The sequence below is a fragment of the Pleurodeles waltl genome, chromosome 6, assembly GCF_031143425.1.
Source record: "Pleurodeles waltl isolate 20211129_DDA chromosome 6, aPleWal1.hap1.20221129, whole genome shotgun sequence".
NCBI classification, from domain to species: domain Eukaryota; kingdom Metazoa; phylum Chordata; class Amphibia; order Caudata; family Salamandridae; genus Pleurodeles; species Pleurodeles waltl.
The window spans coordinates 695965333-695991010 of record NC_090445.1 but is presented as its reverse complement, the minus strand read 5'-3'; the positions used below and the strand labels follow the sequence as shown (position 1 = coordinate 695991010).

At 46.8% G+C, this 25678-nt stretch overlaps 1 protein-coding gene across 1 annotated transcript in view; it reads left to right on the top strand.

Annotated features, from left to right (window-relative positions):
* The window catches only part of LOC138301681 (deleted in malignant brain tumors 1 protein-like), a 219536-nt gene extending 213030 nt beyond the window's left edge, over nucleotides 1-6506 (top strand). Inside the window, 1 exon segment of the mRNA XM_069242195.1 lies at nucleotides 6465-6506. Within this exon segment, the coding sequence (XP_069098296.1) occupies nucleotides 6465-6506 (42 nt within the window).
* Nucleotides 6507-25678: the final 19172 nt, after the last annotated feature.

Sequence of the window (25678 nt, the reverse complement as noted above, 5' to 3'; positions counted from 1 at the left end):
GGCCCATTATTCCAGAGTCCAAGTGTCCAGCCCTTTCCTGCTGAGTAGCCTATGACCTGGCCACAGCACATACCCACTCAAGGAGATCCAGCATCCTTGCATGGATTGTTCTCTCCACCTTTAACAAGTCAGCATCCTTGCATGGATTGTTCTCTCCACCTTTAACAAGTCAGATGCTACAAGATCCTTTCCCAGTAGGCAATCCAATAGGAGTGTCAGAGACACAACTACCTTCTGAGGGCCTGTCGCACCTCCCCATTCCAAACTTACCATTGCCATGGGATAGAGTTTGGCTCTGCTGTGTGCATAGGTTACCTGGTGATATACACCAGGTACGATCTGCCCTGGAGAAACCAGTTTCTCTGTAACCATGGTCAAACTGGTTCCTGTATTGCTCAGAGCCTCAGGCTCAGTTCCATTGATTTAAGCCTCTGCCTGTACCTCTCCATGCTGGGAGGCCTACCAGCCAGGGCTGCAATCTCTACTCCATCTATAGACACTAAGGTTGCCTCTATTAACCCTTTCCCCATCTCTGGGACAATCTCCACTCCCACACCTACACTAGCAATCCCTATAGGCTGTTCACCAGTGGGAGGATTCTTTGAGCAGACAGCATCTCCTCTCTTGTGTCCTGAGTGATGACAGTCATAACGCTTTCCTGCTTTCAAAAGCTCAAGGAACTTCCCAGCCTTTGTAGGATTAATGTTCTTCCCTTTAAAGTGGATTGGCTTGGGGTCCCTCCCTCCTCTGCAAGTTTTTGTGGTCCTTGTGAGGACTCTTTAGCTCTATTATCTTTTCCCTGGGAGGGGACCTACCCTCCTTTCTTTTGATCACCTCACTGGTGTTGATTAGAAACCAGGGTTCCCACCCACTCCTCAACTATCTCCCCCAGTTCCCTGGAACCAGACAGCTTCGAGCCCACTAGATACTTTCATAACTTCTTTTGTACCAAATGTGTCAGTCCCTCATGAGTACTCACTGGATTACCTTTAATCCAGCCCTTTAGTACCTTCACTGAGACATCTGCAAAGTCCACCCAGGACTGTGTGTATCTGTTCTGGGTGTACCTGAACTTCACCCTAAACTGTTCTGGGGTGAGACCAAAGTTTCTGACTAGGCATTTTCTCATGTGTGGGTAGGATTCTGCCTCATCCCCATCTAGGGTCAGGAATCAAATCCCACAGGAGTGAAACCCAATACTTAGAGGGGGACATTTCCATCTTAAGGGCCCTTTCAAATGCAGGCATCCATTTGTCAATGTCGTCCCCATCTACAAACATGAGAATTATTCCCTTAGGAAGCCTGGGATCAAACTCACCACTCCCGGACATCTTAGTGCCTTCCTCTTCATTTATGCCACAATTTCTTCTCTCTTCTCCCCTTGCCAACTTCTTCTTTTCTAGTTCTAGCTTCTGTATATCTAGGGTTTCCATTTGAGCCTGAAGCTTTTTCTCTTCAAGGGATAATGCTGTTTCCCCTCTGTGGGAGCCTCTTCTTCCTTCCCTAGCTTGGAGAACGAGTCTAGTACTTGAAATAATGGACATGTTGTCATCCTCCTCTTGGTGAAAGACATTGGAGGGGTTATCCTCCCCCCTTGCCTTTGCTCTCTGGAGCTGTCTATGACCAGGTCTTAGAGAAATTAATCAGTTCTGCTTTCCTAATCCTATTAACAACAGGTAGCCACCTGGCCTTACACTGTACCTTCAGCTCAGCTACTTGGAATTTGGATAATTTAGCCAGATCCAGCTCCATGGTATCCCTAGTTTTGGGTCATAACAGAAAAAAAACTTTGCAAATCAGAGAAATAGAACAATTTAGGAAAAAATTAAAATGGATTAAAAACAGTTTAGGCCAAACTTAAACATTTCAACCCCTGGTATCTGCCAACAAGCAGGCAGAAGTAACTAAGGATACTGGTGTGTTAAGTATTTAAAAATACCAATACATTAAATAAGTAAGACACACACACAATAAAAATCCAACACCAATTTATAAAAATAGGAAATATTGGTATTTTTAAAATGATACCAAAACAAATATAATCCAACATAGGGAATCAGAGTTTTTTTTTTTTTTTTGCATAAATTAAAAAATGTGGTTCCATTGTCTCAATGCAGGCTACTTCACACCTCATTACGGCAGCTTGGCTCAGCCTGGAAGAGGCCGGCCAATCAGAAAAGCAAGTGCTATAACTTCATGTCTTTGATAGTTATAACAAATCTAACAGTGGCAAGTTGTTGGATTTATTCTATCATTTTGAGTCCAACAATGGAAATGTTGTTGCCTATTTCTAGCGAAAGTTATACTTTAATAAGGGTTCCCAATGTTAGCCTAAGGAGATACTGTACTACACTGGGGATAAACGAAATTGGTAATTTTTCCCTGACTAGGGCATATAAAATATATTTTATCATGTCCCTGCTTATAGTTACAAATCACCATACACCTGGGGCACTTAGGGGAGACCTTAAAGATGACCTAAATGTAAAAATAAAGTAGTTTGAGACTTTGGAAGTACTTTTAATTCCAAAGTTGAATTTGCACACAATTATTTTTAAAAGCAGCCTGCAAAACAGGGCTGCCTTTAAAATGACAGCAGGCATGAAAGCAGTGCACACTAGAGTCCATTAAATCCACAGGGCCTCTTCTCTTCCCTGCCCTATTATATACTAGAGACATATAGGTAGGCTGTCATAGCCAATTTTAATTACACCTAATTTGCATATTCCTTTTAAACAGAGCATTAATCTTGGGTCTGGTTACCAGAGTCCAGGGCACAGTCAATAACCACCAGTATCAGTCAAAAGTAAGGGGTGACCAGGCTAAAAGGATGACTTTCTCACAGGTGGTGAGCCCCAAATAAAGAAAGTTGCACTAATCAAATTGTCACATTGATTGTTCAAATTATGATTTTCTGACAACTTGCATGCAACAGGTAAATAATCTTGTAACGTAAGCAAAGATACATTCCATTTTGGGTACACAGCTGGTAAAGGACGGGGAGTTCTTAAAAATTACACCTAAATGATGTGCAAAGGAGGAGAGGGGATGCTTGGTACTAGAAACCACTAAGCTGAGGTCCAAACAGAAGGGAAACATCGGAAGATTAGTATTTCCGTCTTTGCAGTATCAATGAGACATAATGAAGTCTTATTCAAAAGGCAACTGCAATCGTGCAAGATGTAAGCATTCTTTAATTTAACAGACTGTTGTTAGAAAGGTGTACCAATCTGAGTATTAACAGTGGTGGGCGGTGAGAAAAACCCTGCAGAATTCCACAGGTATAGGACATGAACATAAAACAAAAAGATGGAAGGTGTACTGTGTGCTCTTACTCGTATAAAATGATTTAAACCTGGAGAGGTATTTATCATTAATGCTAATCTGACCTATTTGTTGGAACATGATCTTATGAGCGACAGTGTCAAAAATGGCACCAAGAGCCAACAGAATCAGAACCACTCAACACCCCTGATTTAAAGGCCTGTAGATTTCCAGAAGTTGCCAGTATTGCAGTTTCAATGCCATAGGAAGGACAAAATCCAGACTGAACTGGACCAAGAAAGGTGTATGAGTAAATTAATTGTGATAATTGGGCATTAATCTCCATCTCAGAAATTTTGCAAACAGGAAGGGGTGACTTAGGTTAGAAATTACTCAGACTGAAAGATTTTCTGAGGGCTTGTTGAAAAGACGGCAAGGAGCCATGACAGTATAAGGAAAGTTGCGTAGGCAGGTTAGTGGAAGAGCGATACTGTCAAGTGTCTCATGACAGCTGGAGGCAGAATAGGGGTCTATTGGAAATCCTGAGTTAACCTTCTTGATTGAAAAATAGAAAAATTCCAAGTGTAAGTCTTTAGCATTTGTATCCATTTGAGTTGAAAACAACAGTTTCACTGCACCATTTTTGGCAACATTTTTAAGGCCTGCTCAGAGCAGGTGTTAAAATGGCATTGCCATAGAAGCCTATAGGCCTCCTAGCACTTTGCTACACTAGTGTCAAAGTTTTTGATGTTACTGTAGAATAGCATCAAAAATGTTGAAGCTATTGTGCTAAAAACTGCTATGATGCGCCGTATTATAAATATGGCACAACCATGGTGTTGTTAGGTGCTGGTAGAGGGGGCACAGAATAAGTGATGCATGAACTCTGATGTGCCACTTTTTCTTAAATATGGGCCTTAGTATGCTATCACGGGAAAAAATAGAATCAAGAGCATGCCCTGCAATATGCGTAGTAAAAGGTACTGCTTGTTTAAGACCTAACAAGGCGCCTACCAAAGAAGCACATTTTGGTTCATTAGACTCATATTGAAGAAGTCCCCTAGTACTGCAGAATGTGAGCAGTATAAGACTAGTGGGCCAATCAGAGCATCTAGATTAGTGCCACCATTTGAACATGTGCGAAGGGAGAGATAAACGAGAGTGGCCGTACAAGACCTAGATTAAGAAGCTTCAATATGAAAATGGCATTCTAAAAAACTAACAGATAAATGGGATGTTTGTACCGCAGTCAATAAAGAAAAATAATCTGCAGTCAGTCTGCTACCTCATTTGGGTTTTTGATCTTGATTCATAGTTATGTAGCCTTACAATGTATCCTCAACTACTGGCATGCACACGTCGTGTGGGACCATGTGCTGCCCCATGCACTAGTTGTGGAACTCAGCCTACCTCAGCACCCCTTCAAGATGTGTCATTGCTATTCCCATGTGCTTTCAATTTTCAGGGGCAGTGGGATCTAAGCCCACCATTTTCGAAGAGGTAATACAATAGACTTTTTCAGTTCGAGGGGATAAAGATCATATTGCACAAATGCTTTTACTAAGCATGTAATGTCCGAGGACTGTAAACTATTATGGAGTGAAATTGCATAGATGCCAAGGATAATTCTAATAATAATAATACTTGTTTTTTATATAGCAGAATTTGTCTTGTCACTTTATAAATCTGTAAATTAAAGGTGAACTGACTATTTGACTCATCAGCCTCATGTAATACCGTGTCCTCCTCCTATTCTGATGCCGTCTGAAAATGAAATCTACGTCCTCATGAACATAGGTCACAGAGTAAATATGAGCTCGATACAGCACAGCAGAAAAAAACCATGAGAAGGGGAACCTTGCAGCCTAGGGCAAAGCTGTATTTGTGTTTCTTCTTCATTAAGAACCATTAATAGTTTTCACAGCATAATAACATGTAATTTTTATATTTTAGGAGCATTCATATTATCTACAGCAATAGAAACAACACCACCAACAATACAGCCAGGTAACAGTATTACCTCGCCTACACTTAATTCTTTCAATGTACTCCAGGTGTTTACAAAACACTGTGTTTAGGCCCAAAATGTCAAGGCATTGCACTCTAATTTTCAACAATATGCGAAAACTATTGGCAGTTTAAAATTGTTTAGCAGCAACATTATAGTCACTACATTATGTGTAAATATTATTGGGGCAATTCACAAGGGTCTATTTATTTGTGCTCAAATCTACACATGTAACTTTACTCTTACTCGTTTGAGTAACTTTACTGATTAATTTAGGATATATAGTGGCAAAGAGAGAAATTGCCCATCCATGGAGACTATAAGATTGGATAAGGGGAATGGAATTATGCAGGATAAGAGAATAAAATGGTGTAGAAGACATGGGGAGGATGGGTCATGGGAATCTACAAAGATCAGACAATGGAGTGGTAACAAGACAAGGTCTGAGGGGAAAGCAAAAATGCTCAGCTGGTCTCAATGACCTAGGAATAAGAACCTGACCACACTATCTGACACTGAAAAGCAAACTTGAAACCCAAAGAGACAGCTGTGTTATTGTGAAGGTAATGATGTATGCAACTGGGTTGGGGGGGGGAGGAGCAGGACTCAAGATACTTCTACTACGACTGCTTAGAATGTTAATTGTGATTGATACCCTGTTGTTATGTGAAAAAAACAATAACATGTTTTGGGAAAAATATAACTTGTTACAAACCTCATGAATCTGACCAATACCAGATGCAATACTCATTTTGTGGTTTACCATCCTCACTGCCTAGAGTGTAGTGGCAATTCTGCACTCGTCTTCACCTGGAAGGGTGTTCTGCGAGCTGCATGGAGTGTCAGACGAAAAAGAGGGCAATAGGACTCTTGAGGTCACTGCTGGGCAATGGATCTCAAATCTGGGTCCTTTTTCATTTGCCGCATAGATGCCATGAGTTTCAGGAAAGACCTGTGGATAAACCCAATAAGCCCTCCCTTCAAAGATGGTGGCCTATCAAGAGAATTGTACCCGAGGTTTCCAATCAAAGATGAAGTACAGTCTTTCTGTGATATCAGTTCCTATTTGAATCAAACAGAAGTAGGCATTTACGAAAGATGACTGCGTCTCAAAGCATTTCTTCCCTTAATTTTTCATTGCAGTCTTTGAACCGCTTGCTACTATTGTTGCCTCTGATTTTGCTTCTTGCAGTTGAAACTTCTACTGGATCTAGTACTGGATAGTTCTACTTGATTATTTCCCTCATATCAGGGGAAGTTTGGTGCCTTGCTATTAACGTCTGTATTGACCTTCATCTTCATATAAGCAGTACAAAATTGCCAAGAGGGTTCTACCCTTTGTAACTTTTCCTCCTAACAGACAGTGTCTGAGGGCAACATTAGACATTTTCCATGTGTACTATTAGGTTCAGGGTGACAATGTGGCTCCCGGGAGGAATCATCTTTTCCTTGGGCAGTTAAGGCAGACACTCAACAGACATTCTCAGCATCCTGTTCTTGTCACAAGGTGACAACATATGAAGGAGGTGGGAAAGGGTACAACAAAACAGGCATCAAAGAGAGGGAGACCTATATGACTTCATGGAAAAAAGAGGGTGGATATCCAAGGTGAAAAAAAGTGTAAAGGACATGTGTTAAAATGCTATGTGTTGACTGCTTAAAAACAGAATATAACGAAGGACTACCAAACCTGCAGCAGGGAAACCCTTCATGTTGATTGGGTCTCAGGAATACTCAATGTAGTTTTAGGGACATGAGGATTCCTACAGGAAAAAGAGAGAAAAACTGAATATTCCTTAGTTATACTTAATAGTGAGGCGGACCGTGAGGAAGGACTGAAGGTACCCAAGTTTCGTGGTGGTGACGTTTTTGGTTTCACCAGTATTCACACCGTCCTCTTTGCACTGGTGTATCATATGTTCAAGAGCAATCCTTTCTTCCTGTCTTCTTTCCCAATATCCTTGGCATCATGTGCACAATTTGCTTCCATTCAAGTCCCAACAGGGAGGACATGCATTCCAAATGACCCTACTTGCAATTACGAGGCAGAGAGCTCAAAGACATTAGCACAACCAGAAAATAGGAAGGCATGTGGGGGAACTGAAACTTAATGTGCCTGGTTTTGGAGTCTCAGGGGCCAGAAGAACAAGTTACTTACCTTCAATAATGATTTATCTGGTAGAGACACATTCTAAATGCATATTCCTTACCTTAGAATTTCCCCCAGGCGTCAGACTGGATCCGGAGACTTTTCTTCGAGCAGTACCCATTGCGTGCCGTTAGGTGGCGTTGGTCGACTCCGCGTCTGTCATTGGTGCATGGTCGCCGTGATGAAATCGGGGTTGAATACAGGGGCCACCTCGGCGTGGTGACATCAGTTTCTTTTTACAGCTTTCCATGCCAAAGCGCAGAGCCATGAAGAACACTGAAGTGGTGCTCCAGAACTAAAGTCCTAAAAGAGTAATCCCTGTTCCTACAAATCAGTTTGCAAGGGGAGAGGATGGGTGGGTCGGTAAAGAATCTGCAACTAGAATATGTCTCTACCAGATAAATCGTTATCGAAGGTAAGTAACTTGTTCATCTGGTATAGACTTAGAGTTGCAGATAAATCACCTTAGAATAGATACCCAAGCAATACCATCCTTGGAGGAGGGCTGTAAACCAAAATCATACTAGAAAGTCCTGCAGGACCGAACAACCAAAGTAGCCATCTCTGCCGACCTGACTGTCTAGGCATTAATGTTTAGTAAACATGTACAAAGATGCCCACGTTGACGCCTGACAGATGTCGAGGACAGGAACTCTGAGTGCTAATGCTGTGGTAGTAGCAGCTGCTCTGGTTGAGTGAGTACCCAAACCCTCTAGAGGTTTCTTCTTTGCCAAAGCATAGCGCATCTTGATGCAGGGGAGCATCCATTGTGAGATGATACACTTCTGCACTTCTCCCTTTCTTCGCACACACATTCCCAACAAAGAGTTGATCATCCACCCAGAACTCTTTAGTGCGATTAAGACCGAACACCAATGCTCATTTTGGATCCAGGTGGTGGAGTCTCTCCTCCTCATGAGAAGGATGTGGCGGTGCATAAAAAGTAGGCAAAGTCATGGATTGGCCCACGTGAAAAGGTGTGACATCCTTGGGAAGGAAGGAGGCCCACATTACCTTGTCAGGATGTACAGACAGAAATGGAGGCTTCGAAGAAAGAGCCTGAAGCTCACTCACTCTGCACAATTGTGTAACGGCTCAAAAGGAGCACACATTAGGTAAGTGAGGACAAGATTGAGGTCCCACTAAGGCATAATGAATGGAGTTGGAGGATACAAATGAGAAAGACATTTGAGGAATCTCCCCACAATGCAGGATTTGAAAAGAGAAAGTTGATCTGGCAATCTAAGAAAAGCTAAGATAGACGATAAGAGCCTTTAAGAGTGCCAGAACCCTGATGGGCTAAGGAAAGAATGAACAAAAAAAACTCAGTAAGAGGGGCAGAGAGAGAATCAACAAGCTTGTCTGTGCACCATGTCACAAATGTATGCCAACAACAGGCGTACACCGTTTTGTTGGAAGGACACCTGGCTGCCAAGATAACATCACAGACCTCAGGTGGAAGGTCAATAGCCATCAACTGTCCCCGCTCATTCTCCACACAAGAAGGCGGAGAATGGACAGGTTTGGGTAAAGTACCATCCCCTGCTGTTGTAATAGAAGATTATCCCGAAGGGGCAGTCTCATCGGAGGATCTGTGGCCATGCTCAATAGCTCTGGATACCATACTCTTCGTGCCCAGTCCAGAACCACAAGAATAACTTGGACCAGGTCATTCTTGATCTTCTTTAGAACCCTGGGAAGAAGTGGTATTGACAGAATAGCATTCAGGAGGCCTGAGCACCACTCAAGATGAAAATTATCACAGAGTGAGAAATGCCTTGGAACTCCAAAGCGCGAAACTGCCAACGTTGTGTGTTCTCTCCATGGGCCACGGAGGAATCGCACTTTACAAGATAATGTGTCCACCATCATTCCCCCGGCACGGGATTAGAACCCTGCACAGCGGCCTAAATTAATAAAGAAGTGCGCACACGGCGGTAGACATCGTGGGAGTAGGGGGCCCTCATCCAGGCCCTAAGTTGTCCGGGCCGGCTGCGGTGCCGCCGGGTGCGCGCGGACCTCGCTCCCCCTCTCTCACTGCCTGTCTCCCTCCCGCCGGTGTTGGCTGTGCGGCCTGGAGACGGATGGCTGAGCAGGAATTCACTTCGAAAACACCAGGCGGGTCGCAACCTAAAAAGAACTAAAGCGCACGCCGGCGGGGACCCGTGAAAATACACAGCCCTCCTTATCTGTCCAACCCAGGGAACGTGGGAGTCCGCGTGGGTGCAAAAGAAACAGGGACCCTCAAGTCGAGACAAAATGGCTGGGAGATCAAAATCAGCGAGGAGCCAGGACCGAAGCACGCATGGACCAGCGCCTGGGGACCAACAACCCATGCCTACCCTACAGACGCTGGAATCTACACTTCTGGCCCACTCCTCACAATTTGAGAAAGTACTTCAAGCAATCATGGACACTAAAATTTCATTGGAAAACAGAATAGATACGGTATCGCAAGACCTGAACATTCTCAGAGCGGACCACCGCAAATTATCCGAAAAAGTGAAGTCAACGGAGGAGGCGCTAAACAAACTGAACCCCAAAGTAATGGACAACCAAAAACAAATCCTCCGCCTAGACTTAGAGGTAAAAGTACAGCAGAGAAGAGCAGAGGAGGCGGAGAGCAGATCCCGCCGTAACAACATACAGTTTCTCGGATTTCCGGAAAAATCACTGGATCAAAGCTCAGAGCTTCTGTTGGAACACTGGTTAGCTAAAGAGGTCCTGAATGGAGCCCCATCTAAATTTTTCTCGATTGAAAAAGCACACAGGATTCCTGGGCTCCCCCCGGTGCCGGGCCAGCCCCCAAGACCACTGATAGCCAGGTTCCTGAACTTTAGAGACCGAGATGTGATACTGCAACAATTTCGCAGTAAAGGCCCATTCCAGTACGAGGACTCAACTATTCACACCTATCCAGACTTCACTCAAGAAGTGCAAAGACAACGCAACTCTTTTGCTCAAATAAAGCGACTTCTCCGTGAACATGACATAAAGTATGCCCTATAATATTCCCCACCAAACTAACCAGTACTAACAGATGAACGCACCCATGTGTTCACATCGCCGGAAGACGCTTGGACATGGCTGCACGCCAAGGGGATTGCCCACCCCAGAGAAACAACCGAAATCAACGAAAACTGGTCCACAGCGCCCTCACGGAAACGCTCCAAGAGGCGCCCCAGGGGTCAACCCACGGAGAAACAGGCTGCGGAAGAAAGAGCCAGGGCCTTGAAGGAAAACTCCCCTGCTGATACAGAACTCTTTTGAGACTCTCAGGACCCACCCGGAGGAGGGCTCGGAATCGGACTCGATAAGTTCGGATTCCACACTAACGGAGTCACTGAAGGGCCCAGAGATCACCCCCCGGACCGCAGATATACTCTGAACGAGTGCTGACGACCTACCCCCGCGGCGGGACCCGTCGCCACAATCGGAGAGCTGAACTGATCACTGAGTGCCTCACTGGTAGCGAATGGACACATTGCCTGAACTTATCTTATGTATCCTTGTTTTTCAGCTCTTAATGATAACTCCTTTATTCATACTTCGCGTAATTGGTGGCGGAGCGCGGCGGGGGCGGGGTGGAAGCGGATGCTTTGCTGTGCCCTGGGGACGCCCTACACTATTCGCAGACTGTGTCTGCAGAAGGATGCGAGCCCCTATAATGAGCTGCACCCGGAGTATTATTGCTCCCCCGCAGACATCCACATGGACACAGCCCAGGTCGCTCCCCAACGGGGGGTGCAGTTTTTTGTTGGTTCACAGTTGGGGATGGGATCCAGTTGGGGAGGGAGGGAGGGTAATTACTAGTTTGTACACCACGGGTCTGCGCATAACACAGGATACACGGCAAGGGGTGGGGGACTGGGCTGCCGCGGCGAAGGGGACGGGTGAAACTATCCGGGTCCTGTCGGAGGGCAGTGTGCTAGTCGCATCACTACAAAATAAATAAGGCCCAACCTACAGCCTATAATACACACAAATATGACATAGTCACCTGGAATGTTAGGGGTCTCGGGAACCATATCAAAAGGTCTAGGGTGCATGCAAGACTTAAACGTCAGGGCACACACATTGCAATTCTACAAGAAACCCACCTGCGGGATCCAGACCTATAAGAACTGCAGAGCAAATGGGGAGGACAGATTGTAGGAACATCTTATTCAACCTTTGCGAGGGGGGTCCTTATATGGATAGCAGGGAGTGTCCCATTCCTCCAAACATCATATAGGATAGATCAGGAGGGTAGATATGTAGTAGTGGAGGGTAAATTAGACGGCAAACAACTATCACTCATAGGTGTATACGCCCCCAACACTGCGCTACCCGAGTTCCTGAACACGCTCACCCCAGCATTATTAGCGAACCCCGCAACACCCGCAATATGGGGCGGAGACTTCAATAATACACCGGACCCGACACTGGATAGGTCTAGCCCACCCACACATCTAGCGGCCAATAGATACTCCAGGCACCCACTGTCAACATGGGCCAGCGACATGGACCTTCATGATTTATGGCGGATGAAGCACCCACAAAACAGAGAATATTCATTTTACTCAGTGCCACACAAAGTGTACACCAGGATAGATTTACTATGGGGTACTCAGGAAATTTGCACAGCAATCAACGGGATTGAATACTTAGCTAGGACACTATCAGACCACTCGCCGCTTCAAATAACTTTGGACTGGGGCAGGAGGCGCCAAGCGATCCCAACTTGGAGACTACAAGAGGAGGCGCTGCAGGACCCAGCATTCACAGACGCACTAAAGCAATACTGGGAACTAAATGCTGGCACCACAAATTTAAGAGCAGTGGAATGGGACGCACATAAAGTAGTGACTCGTGGGCACTGTATTTCTACTACATGGGGGGTGAAACGTACACTCCATGCAGAGGTTAGCAAGCTGGAGAAGAAACTAAGAGCACTAGAAAATGAAGTAGCCCGCAACGAAACGCCATACACGTCATTAAAAGATGCGCGTGCAGAATACGCAGCCGCCGATACCACACTACGCCTTCATGATTACAAATATTACCTGACTAGATTAAAAGCGGAAGGCGACAGATCGGGTAGGCTGCTCGCATGGCTCCTACGGGAGGAACGGCAAAGCCCTCCAATCGGGGCAATAGGGATAGGCGCAGGCGCACTAGCAACAACACAGGAAAAAATAAACGATGCGTTCAGGGAATACAACACACAACTATACACTAAACGTACATCATGCACTCCCCAACAACTCGGGTCTTTTCTGGCGGACTCCTCCTTGCCCCAACTCACACACACTGATAGAGAGACATTAGAGGTCCCCATCACAATAGGAGAACTCAACAGGGCTCTTGAACAATCACCTAGAAATAAAGCTCCAGGGACAGACGGCCTGCCATCAGAATATTACTCCACCTTTGCGACACACCTTAACGCACACCTCCTAAAAGTAATTGAAGAAGCAGAGGTTAACGGAACTCTGCCCCCCACAATGAGAGAGGCAATGATAGTGGTCCTCCCGAAACAGGGGCGTGACCCCACCGACGTTAGGTTCTACAGACCTCTGTCTCTGCTGAACCTAGATTGCAAAATACTTGGGAAGATACTGGCCAACAGGCTAGCTCCTCACATGCATACTTTGGTACACGAAGATCAGAATGGATTTATCCCAAAATGCAACACCTTCCTCAACATTCGCAGGCTGCTGAGCGTAATAGGCGACACCCCTCCGAGTGCATTTGAGGAAGCAGTGATTTCACTAGACATCGAAAAAGCGTTCGATACACTAGAATGGGACTTCCTGTTCGCCACCATGCAACGAATGGGTATAGGCCCAAAATGTATAAGATGGGTACGCATTCTGTACACTAACCCACATGCCAGGGTGAAGACAGGGGGAGTCATATCAGAGAGCTTCCTGATTAGCAGGGGAACAAGGCAGGGGTGCCCCCTATCCCCCCTGCTGTTCGCCCTGGCGATGGAACCATTAGCCACCCGTGTCCGTGCAAAAAAAGAAGAATGGGGGGTGTTAAGGAGTGGCACCTCCCATGTCATATCATTGTACGCAGATGATGCCTTGATATATATACGCAGCACAGAGGAGGTGTTGCCCTCGGTGATGTCACTGCTGTCTGAGTTTGGAGGGATCTCAGGCTTGATAGTTAATTGGGGGAAATCTTGCATATTCCCATTGGTCAGATGGTCCCCAGCGAGACGTGAGAATACCCCATCAGGCCAATTAAAATGGTGTTTCGACACATTCAAATATCTAGGGGTCAACATCTACCACAGAGTGGAAGACCTCAGGGATGGCAATCTGGGGAGAGCGGTGACATCTATAAAGAACTCAATGCGCTTCTGGAATAAATTACCGCTCTCACCACTGGGAAAGGTTGCTATAGCCAACATGCTAGTACTGCCCAGGCTGCTGTATTACTTTGCGGCCCTGACGATCATTATCCCCAAAAGCTTTTTCAACAGTTTAAATTCTGCACTAGTGCAGCTGGTGTGGGGTGAGGGCAGAAGGCGGGTCGCACTCACTACACTACATCACCCGGTGGCGGCAGGTGGATTGGGCGCCCCTAACTTCGAGCTCTATTCTGCGGCTGCACAGCTGCAGTGGATCTTAAATTGGATCCATAATCCCAGCTCACCGGAAGCTACCTGGCTGATAACCCGGCTCCATGGAGTCCCTCTGCTCGAGTGGCTCACGAACAAGCAAACCAAAAGCACACGCGTAAACCCACTGATGGCAGCAGCACATGCATGCTGGAAGAAGTACATCCAAAAAGATGCCAAAAAACTCCCCTACTCACCGCTCCTACCACTAGAACGGCTCCCTGGATGGTTGGGAGCCGGATCTCATTCGTCCACAACCTGGATGGATGCGGTCATAAGCACAGTGGGAGAATGTTTCTAGGAAGGAAAACTAATGTCCTTCGAAGCCATACAGGCCCTCACAGATATCAGCCCAGGGCAATTTCTGACATACCACGCTATATGCCACACCATTTGAAATACATGGGCGTCTGGGGACGCTGAGCCAGGCACCTCGACTACTCTGCACCATATGCTGAGCTGGGACACCCGAGAAAAAGTAGTCTCAAATACATACAAACTTCTGAACAAGCCCCCGGGGTCTAATTTGCAGAAAGCTCGGGAGAGGTGGAATGCCGCACTGCCTGCCCCGATCTCAGAGTCAGAATGGCCAAAAGCCCTGAGTCACACGCGCGAGGTCTCAAGAAACCCCAGATTCCGATACACACAATTTAATTACTTACATCAGACATACTTGGCGCCAGCCAGGATCAAACGTATGTTTCCTGGGACGGACCCAACATGCCCCAGATGCAAAACCCCAGCAGCACAGTTTTATCATATGGTATGGGAGTGCCCGCGGGTGCAGGGGGAGTGGGTCGAGATGACCACTGTACTGTCGGAAATGACTGGCCTGAGCCTGGACGCGAATCCCAAATCCTGTCTACTTGGCCTCAGGACAAGGACAAAAAATAGCAAACATATGCACAGATTTGTAGACCTGGCATATGCAATGTACAAAAGACTGATAGCCATGAACTGGAAGGCTCCTAAGGCTCCTGACCTTGGAGCCTGGCTCACTCTCACGCTTCGCTGGGCACATGCTGAACATCAGGTATTAACAAAACTGGCTCGGGGCGGATTGCGACACTCAGGAAGTGAAGCATGGGGTACACTGGTCTCCAAACTAGAAGCGAAGAGCGACGAAAAAACCCCTTGAACCGCAGATAGCTACGATCACCCAGATAGCCGCAGGATTGCTCCGGCTACAATGCGACAGCAAATCAGGAGATACGCACACATCTGCCAACAGTGCCTAGACACTAATATCAATACACCACACCCCCAAACACAAACAAGTCATGCAGCACACACAGACCATCACGCCTAATTAACAGATATAGGCTCTGGAGAACATCAGGCCACCCCCCCCCCTCCGTTCCCCCCTCCCCGAGGGGGAGCCCTCAATTAGAACCCCAACCGGCAATGAAACCCCCGCACAAAAGAAAACCTCAAATGCTCGAGCCGGCAATGCTTGAAAGTATAGACACAAATGCGCGGACCTAGTGGTGTACAAAAGTTGTTAGTTAAGTTTAATAAACGTGTGCCCAGCTAATTACTGTTACTGATAACATCCTATTAGTGCTGTCAACTGTGCACATCGCAATGTATGATACTATTGAAAATTCAATAAAAACATGTTAAAAAAAAAAAACAAGGCAGGACTTCACATCAGCATGGACAACTCTGCAAATGGAAAGGAGAAGGGAGAGAGGAAAAGAAAACTGAAGTTCTGTGAGCAGGAACTGGAGGTGCTCACTAAGGAGGTGGTGAAGAGCCATGACCGGCTGTTCGAGAAGAGCTCATTCCAGGTTCCAGAGAGTGAGAAGCGCAAACTCTGGGCGGACATACAAACTAAAATCTGCGCTGTGGGGGTTGCGCAGTGCTCAGTGGAGGAGATTAGAAAGAGGTGGTACGACCTGCGTTCCCGTGCCAAGGAGAGGGTGGCCAGAAGACTACAGGAGTCAAGGAGCACAGGAGGCGGACCATCCACCCAAACACCCTCCACCCCCATGGCAGAGCTGGTGGAGTCGACACTCCTCCCAGAAGCTGTCAGTGGGGTCACTGAAATAGACACATCCGGCACACCAAGTACCAGTAAAAATAAGTGCAATATTGAAATGTAACCCCATATGTGTATGTACAAATGCCCCTTAGGAATTAGCAATTAGTGCAAAGCATTGTGATAAGTAGTCCATTCCACATCTTAGAAGCGGCACAACAATGCCTTATGGGAGTGGTAGTCCACAACACAGAGCTGAAAGTAGCACATAGAATGTAATTAAGTAGAGCGACACCCAGAAGAACACAACACCCACTACATAGTGATATGATGTAACTATACATTTATTACCATTGTAGAACCTTTGGTGATACATACATAAATGACATGCTGCACATTGTCATTGCAGATAGCCCAGGCCCAGCAGCATCAGCATCAGCATGTGCCGTTGTGGGGGATGCTGAAAACCAGCCTCCATCAGACTCCAACACCAGTGAATCAGTGAATATTGCGCCTATCAGACGCAGGGCAAGGGCTTTACCTCTCCCCGAATTGAGCCAGAACTCAGATGACATGCGGGATGACGGCCACACTCCATCCCCAGATGGCAGATCCACCGTAATGCAGGAGTCCCAGCCCCAGCGTCACACAACTCCCCGCAGGAGGCCTCAGTATGCAGGCACACAGCACGTGGAAGCAGGAGAGGGCCCATCAGTCTTCGGTGGCCTGGAATCCTCTGTGCTAAAACTGCAGCACCTGCAAAATAAGATGATTACGGCAATGCATAGGCAGATGCAGGCACACAATGCCAACATGGGGGGGCTGCATCAGCAGTTGGAGTGCCTTAATTCAAACATTTCCAAGCTGCATGAGGGACTGATCACACCTGCCAGGAACACCAGGGAACTGACCAATGCAGTGAGGGAACTCTGCACAGAGATAAGGCATGACAGAGTCAGCCACCGCAGGCATGAGAGGCGATTCATGGGCATGTTTAGTGGATCTGTAGATCGGTCAATCGCCTTGCAATATCTACGGCCCTCATATCGCAGCGTGCTGTGGCCGCACAGGTGGAGGCAGCGCACAGCAGTACGGATGTAGTCCAGATAACGAATGTGCTGGATACTATGCTGGGTAGCCGCTCTACTACAACCAGTGAACTTGGACTAGGGGAGACTGAGGACTCATCTAGCCTCAGCAGCGTAGCAGTGCCCACGACAGATCCTAGGCGTCGCAGTGTCAGGCACAGCACTGCTACTGAGGCAGATACCAGAGGTGCCGGTGAGGCCACGGCGCACTCGAGTGGCTTGCGTGGCCGTAAAAAGTTACTTTAATGGCCAAAGGGGACTGTCTGCATTTTTTGTTTTACAGTGAACTATGAATAAATAGTGAGACACTGTTAATGCTTATTTTATGACACATGTTTATTTTTTTTGCTACTGAAACTTATGTTACCTGACGTTAAGATAATAAAGGTACTAACTACCAGTACACATGTCAGTGAAGTTGTGTTGTTATTACTTACAACTGAAATGGTTGTGCGTGATGTCTGCACGCCTTTGCCTGCCCTCTGCTGCACTGGTCCTGTCTGCTGGCTGTAGGGGGGTTATGAGATCATCATCCTCATCTGAGTCTGGATCAGATATTTCCACAGGTATGCCCCTGGTGGTAGCTATATTGTGCAGGATCGCACATGTGGCCACTATTCTACAGGTCGTGTCCGGGCTGTACTGTAGTGCCCCTCCACTTTTGTGGATGCACCAGAAGCGACTCTTCAGCAGGTCAAAGGTTCACTCAACCACATTGCGGGTTGCCCTGTGTGCTGAATTGTATCTCCGTTCTGCTGGTGTTGTAGGATTTAGGTAGGACGTCATCATGTAGGTGCGCACTGCGTAGGCACTGTCTTCTGGAAGGAACAGAGAGTATAATGAGTTAGTGAGCCATCTGAGTTCACAACGCCATCAGTGCACCAGTGTACAGAGGGACAATACCTAGTAGATATCCTTCACCAAACTCCCCAGCTAGCAGTGTTGTGTGAATCCCGCTGTGGCGAAAGATGTATGAATCATGTGTGCTCCCTGGGTACCTGGCCACGAGATCAGTTATGAACGTCCATGGTATGGGGCAATTTGTTTTTGTTTTTTCACTGTCCCTTACTGCCAGGATATGCTTGCTGGGTTGTAAAGGACAGTTAATTAAAAGCCACCATGACACTACTCCTCATGGAAACAATCCATTTCAAACCTTGGCCATCTCACTCCTTCACCCTGAGCGTCACTGCTTTTTAAGTTGGAAATTTGAGATTCACACGCACCGAATCTCACTGACTAGGCTACATCCCTTTCCAGGCTGGCTAAGGGGGGTTGGTAATAGAAAATGTATGTGGTGGTACATCCTGCTGATAGAACCAACCGGAGAGTTTTTTGTTTGGTAGAAGGTCATTGTCCGGTCAGACTACTTACAGAATGTTTCCAAATACATTTTTGGATAGAAGTTCCTGGAGAAAACTCTTCTGCCCTCCCTATTTTCCCAAAATGAGAAGGTGTGAGGAAACAATGAATGCACAAGACCCACTTGTTCCCATTTCAGCTACAGGACTAACTTGCCTTCCTTAAAATGTACATCCTCCTGCTGACTCCTACCATTTTCCTTTTTAATGTTCTGTTGTTGCTAATGATGGCACACTGTTTTATTAGTCTTACCTCATTTTAGTTAAGATCTAATAAATAATAATGTCACCCAAATTTCACTTGCCAAAATTTGAGATTAGAACAGATTTAAATCCTGCTGTGGGGAGGATTCATACACAATACCATGTCTCAAAGCATTTTACAGCTCAGAGCTTACCCTGGGGGATGTTCGAATTTAAAAAAAATAGCAGAGGAAGAACAAGGTGGCATAAACATGAACTGGACTAATGTATTAAGCATGACCATCAAAACGGAGTGATGATACAATCTTATCATTCTAGCAAATTGTTTAAGTTGTTCAGCAGTCAAACAACAACGTAAATAAGTATTCCTGGCACAGAAAAGGTTATTGGAACTGGTTACTTCGACCGTGAAATCAGGAATATTTCTCAGAAGCTCCTTGCAAAAAGAATGTGTCAAAACAAGGCCAGTCCTAGACTAAAGGGTAACTCCTACGCAAAGTCAAGTTTAGATGTTCGCTTTCAGCTCTCGCCCTTCACGCACACAATGATAAAAGTGCAGGCAGCCTGTTGGTCAAAAAAGGAAACTCAGAAAAGGAAAATCGTGGGGCGCCATCACGGTAAAGAGCATTTTCGAAGTACTCTTCTGACACCGTTCTTCAAATCCGGCGTCCTTTACCGTTCCATTTATTTTTACTAGCCCGTCCATTACACGTGGCTCATAACGGTGTGAGATATTTACTTCACCCTGTAAATACGGGTACGTGGAGTGAGGCACTAGAGTGTAATAAGCACCTCTATTACGGAATTTTCCTCTGGCAAAGACTGCTTACACATGGAGTTGATTCTTTCCACACCAAAATCCCGAAGATTGTCATTTTATATGGGGTGAGGACTTTACTGCACAACTCATAATTATGATCACTGTACAATCAGCAGGCGCTGCTCCCCCGCTATGGCAGAGGAGCGTTACCCTCCTCCCCCAGCAGCAGCAGCTGCAAAACCTTTACTACAAAACAATAAACTTGTTTTTTTTATAGTTTTGTAGTAAAAGGGGTGGAGCACTAGGGATGACAAGAACTGAAGGGGAGTGCACAACGCATGTATGTTTGGCCGGCTGCCTCAGGTCGGCGAAACATACATGCGCAGTAGGCTCTCTCCAGCCCAGCAACACAGTTGCCAGGCTGGAGAGAGCATGCACAGGCTCCCAGTCTGCCTGGCTACTTTGAGCAGCATCAGGCTTGGCTGCAGGGCAGGCTGGGAGCATGTGCCTCCAGGTGTTTTAAAAAAAATTCATTTAATGTTTATTCTCTCTCCCCACACACACCCTGCCCCTTCGGCAACTGTCTGTAGTGTTGCCTGCTCCGCAGTGACGTACGCAGACCATCGCTTCCCACTGTGCATCACAGACTGCCCCACCACCCCCACTCCCTTCTCCGGTGTGGGGACTCTCACCTGGCACAGAGTACCACACGAACAGGTGGTGATTCTATCCACAGCCCATAGATCTGAGAGACAGCTCCTGCTACACCCCCACAGCGATACCTGCTGGCTTTCAGTGTCCAGATCCATCACCATTGTACAGGGCCAATCAATCAATCAATCAATCATGGCATTTATAGAGCGCGCTACTCACCCGTGAGGGTCTCAAGGCACTAGGGGGGGGTCACTGCTGCTCGAAGAGCCAGGTCTTGAGGCGCTTCCTGAAGGCGAGGTGGTCCTGGGTAGTCCTGAGGTGGGCAGGGAGGGAATTCCACGTCTTGGCTGCCAGGTAGGAGAAGGATTTCCCTCCAGCGGTGGTTCGGCAGATGCGAGGGACGGCGGCAAGAGCGAGGCTGGTTGAGCGAAGTTGACGGGTGGGCGTGTAAAAGGCGAGGCGACTGTTGAGGTATTCGGGGCCCTTGTTGTGGAGGGCTTTGTGTGCGTGGGTGAGGAGCCTGAAGGTGATCCTTTTGTTGACGGGTAGCCAGTGCAGGTGTTCCAGGTGGGCGGAGATGTGGCTGTGGCGAGGTACGTCGAGGATGAGGTGTGCAGAGGCGTTTTGTATGCGCTGAAGACGTTTCTGAAGTTTTGCGGTGGTTCCTGCATATAGGGTGTTTCCGTAGTCCAGACGACTTGTGACGAGGGCGTGGGTCACAGTTTTTCTGGTGTCGGTGGAGATCCAGCGGAAGATCTTTCGGAGCATGCGAAGGGTGTGGAAGCGAGAGGACGAGATGGCGTTGACTTGCTTGGTCATGGTGAGAAGGGGGTCCAGGATGAATCCAAGGTTGCGTGCGTGGTCTGAAGGGGTTGGTGCGGTGCCCAGGGCCGTGGGCCACCAAGAGTCGTCCCAGGCAGACGGGGAGTTTCCGAGGATGAGGACTAACGTCTTGTCAGAGTTCAGCTTCAGGCAGCTGAGTTTCATCCATTGTGCGACGTCTTTCATTCCATCTTGCAGGTTGGCTTTGGCGGTGGCTGGGTCTTCGGTGAGGGAGAGTATCAGCTGGGTGTCGTCGGTTTAGGAGATGATGTTGATGTTGTGTTTGCGAGCGATGTCGGCGAGGGGGCTCATGTAGACATTGAAGAGAGTAGGGCTGAGCGAGGAGCCTTGTGGGACGCCGCAGATGATCTCGGTGGGTTCTGAGCGGAAGGGCGGGAGGTAGACTCTTTGGGATCGGTCAGAGAGGAAAGAGATGATCCAGTCCAGGGCCACAGCCTGCCTCATCAGTTCATGCAGAGCTGAGGGCAATCATACAGACTGTAGGAAGAGAAATTATGTGAATGAAAGAAAAAAGGAACAAAATCAATACAGGTCAACAGTGAACATAAGCAAAGGGCAGCCACTTGCACAGTCAGAGGCCCAGGCAGTTAATGCAGCTACTGGGAGAGATGGCTTTCACCACATGTAGTGCCACAGTCTCCAAGGCAAGAGGAAGGGAGGATATGCCATAACACAGGTCAAAGTGAAGGGCACCATCAGTACAGTGTGACACATGGCTGACGAACAGCAGCAGATATGCCAGCATCCTCTGCTGCAGCCCACAGGACCGAGTGCACACACCTTCATGACAGCACTGCACACAGGTTAATGAACTTTCTGATCTGGCAACAGCTGTGAACAGGTCACAAATATGGATAGGGTGGATAAACAATTGTTTCCACGCCATCCATGAAACCAAAGGCATGGTGAAATAGTCTATTCTCCTGCATTATGGTGAGGAAGGGCTCTATGCAACCCTCCCTGGCACCATGGAAGATGATGACTACGATGCGGCCTTGGCAGCATTCGATGCCCAGTTTGATTCACAACTGAAACCCAACTTTGAACTGTTCAAGTTCCACCAGGCCCCTAACAAGCGGACACGACCATTAGCGGCTTCCATGCGAGGCTCAGGGCACTTGCCAGCAGATGAGTCACTGATGACAATCAAGAAGGTGTGTGCTCAACTCATCCAAGGATGTCACTCCTCAGTTCTGCAAGGCATCATCTTTCAACAGCCCAAGATCAATCTTGAGGACATTCTCATACTTGTCAGGGCACACAAATAGCCACACAGCCGGTGGAAGAAATGTACACAGCCTTTGCCCGCAGCTGGGAGCCTGCAGATGTCACAAAGTTGGCCAAGGTGAAGTAGGTGTTAGCCTACACAGTGTACCAAAAACCAGCACAACTCCAAGCCCTGAGGGCCTAAGCGATGAACAACAACGAAATCTCAAAAGTGTGGGTTAGAACCCCATGCATTCAATGCTGGCCAGCACAAGGAAAGAGGTGTTCTAGCTTTGGAAAAGATAACCACTTTGTCTGGGTCTTGTGACTAAGGAAGGAAGCAGCCAGTGAGGCGAAAGGGAAGCCCCACCCTGAGGCAGTTAACACTAATGACTTCCCACAGGAAGAGTCAGGAAAGTGGCAGAGGCCTGAAATCAGAGCCACAGAGAGCAACATTGATGAGGAGTTAATGAACTCATAGATGGAACAGAGAGCAAGAGAAGGAAGGCTACCTTCAATAAGCTTGGTATCAATAGCAGGAGTAACCATCAGAGCCATAATTGACATTGGGGCATCAGCGAACATCATGGATATTTTCCAACTCAATGCCATGAAGCTCTGACCGATGGTCAGACCCACGTCCATGAAGATATATGCGTATGGAGGAGATATGTCACGGCCGTTAGCAGGAGCCATCAAAGTTGAGGTGATGAAGACACGAGGAAACACACCCAGCTTGACGTCAGCAAAGAAGGTACCAGCACACTCATAGGGTGCCAGACCACTGATGACCTAAGGCTAGTCTTCCTTACAAAGCAAATCCATGACGACCACGCCAAGGAGATCTTAAAGACTTTCCTCAACTGGTCACCGGCCTCAGATGCCTGAAAAACATCAAAATCAAGCTACGTATTGACCAGACAGTGCGTTCCACCTCAAGGTGGAACAAATGTGGGTGTTCAGGAAAATTTCACAGCCCCCACAATGGGTGTCAGCCATGTTCATGGCCCCAAAGCCCAAGCAACCTCGCACCATCTATCTGGGTGTTGACATGAAGCTCCATAACAAGTCAATCTAGATGGAGAAGCCAATCATGGATGACAGTTGCAGTGCTGAAAGGAGCCAAGTGGCTTTCAAAGCTTGATCTCAACTCTGGGTACCACCAATTAGAACTTGATTCTGCCAATATCTACATAACCACTTTCCCCCCCTTTTGGGGCTACAACGTTATACTCACCTCAACTTCGGCATCTCCTCAGCCAACAAAGCCTTTCAAAATACCATCCAGGAGACAGTCCCCGTTCTCATGGGTCTGCTGAACATAACTGAAAATATTCTAATATTCTTGAGGACACTGGAAGAGCACAACATCAGATTGAGAGCCACTTTGAAAAAGCTAAGCAGCCCCAGTCTAATGTTGCATAAGCCGAAGTGTTCCTTCCTTGAGTCATCCATAGAGTTCTTTGGATTTGTATTTTTGAAGGAGGGTCTGCGAGTCGAGCTGAGAAAGGCCAGTGCCATCCCGAATGTCGCCTTCCCCCGGTCTGCAACAGACTTCAAAAGATTCCTGGGAAGTGTCTCTTATTGGTGGATGTTATTTGTAGATGATTCAAACCTGGTCTCACTAGCCTATCTGAGCCCCTTAGGGCACTCATAAGGGCTGACATCTGGTGGACTTGGGGTGACAATGAAGAAGCAATATTCCAAGAGTTAACTTTGATCCCAGGCGCAAGACAGAGCTGATTGTGGATTGCAGCCAGGTAGGACTGAGAGTAGTGCTGATCCAAGAGAAATCCAAAGGAGAATGGGTACCCGTTACCTATGCCAATCAGGCACTGACCGCCCCTAAACCTGCTATATGCAGATCAAGAGGGAGGCTCACCTGGTTTGGTGGGGCTGCCCTCACTTTCACCTCTACGTATTTGGGCAGGAATTCTGAGTGGTCATGGACCACAAACCTCTGGCCCCTTCCTTTGTTTGCACATCCTTGAATCCACTGCCACCGACTGATAGATGGGCAGTGAAGATGAACCAGCATTAGACCATCCAGGGTGAACTGAGCACAACCCACAATGGGCTTCTGCGAAAGGGCCAGCGTCCTTAAGTGGAATGCTTGAGGACACTACAGTGAGCAAGCATACTGAGGGCCAGATTTAAGAAAAATGGCACTGCTCTCTGTGCAGTGCCACCTTTCTTGCACCTCTTAGCTCCCCGTCACCACGTGTGCACCGTATCTAAGATATGGCGCATCATAGTGGTACTTAGGGAACTAGCCGCAAAATTGTTGATGCTAGTTCTGAGCTTTGCAGGATTAGGTGCAAAAGTTTTGATGCTAATCCTGCAAAGCCCACTGAGGCCCATTGTAAACAATGGTGAGCCTCCTTTTAATGCCTGCTCTGGACAGGAGTTAAAAGTCCTGAAAAAAAATGATGCAAAGAGATTTCTTTGCGCCACATTTTCGGCCCCTCTTACGGAGGAACATCCACTTTGCATACATTATGCCTTTTACTTCAATGAACCTGATTGTTTTGGCTTTGTGGTATCTCAGTCACAGCTCGTGTTATGGCTGAGGTGTTTTTCTCCCACATTAAAAATCACTTTTTCCACAGAGGGATACTGCATGTTTTATTGTAATTCGTGGAGCAACTATTCACTAGAAAAGAGCATGACAGAAATATACCTAAGATTAAACTGGAAAGTCCTACTAATTTTTTCAGATCATCAATGCCAGCAGTGCTTTGCTACAAGAAAACACTCTTGGGGAGATTTAAAAGCGCCTAGCGCCCCCTTGCTCTACAGCAACGTCATTTGTTTGTGCTAATGTGCATGCATTGTGCCACTTTGTAACACTTTGTGCTACATTATGCCTGCACAAGGCTTAATGTACGCAAAGGAGGTGTCCCCCTGCTGGAGGGGCTAAAAAAATGGCACAAAGAAATCTAAGGGATTTCTTTGTGTCACTTTCATTGGCACTTTTAACGCCTGCTCAGAGAAGGCTTTAAAAGGAAGCACACAATTGATTACAATAGGCCTCAATAGGCTTTGCTGGATTACAAAGGTTTTGATGCTAATCCTGCAAGGCTCAGAACTAGCGTAAAAAAGTCTGATGCTAGTTCCCAAACTACTGCCATGGTGCTCCTTGTATTAAAAACGTTGCACACATGGTGGCGTTAGGGGGATGCTGAGGGGCACAATAAAAGTAGCACTTCACTAGATGTAGCGCCACTTTTCATAAATCTGCCCCAGTATTTTTTGCTGCCTAAAGTTCCAGTTAAAATGAAAGAAACGGTTGCATTACTTTACCAAAGATTACATGAAACGTTTGCCTCTGTCTATCCATGGTTTGAACGGATAAACTGTGATACGTTTTTACCAAATGATAGAGCTAATAGGAAAATCAATCAATGGAGTTTTTTGGAAATTTCCAAGTAGCGTCATTTTAAAGATCTGGGGCCGGAGCACTCTTAATAAGGGCCTTAACACCCAAAACTAAGGGCCATATGTACGAACACATTTTCCCATAGACACAGAATGGGCAAAACTGTTT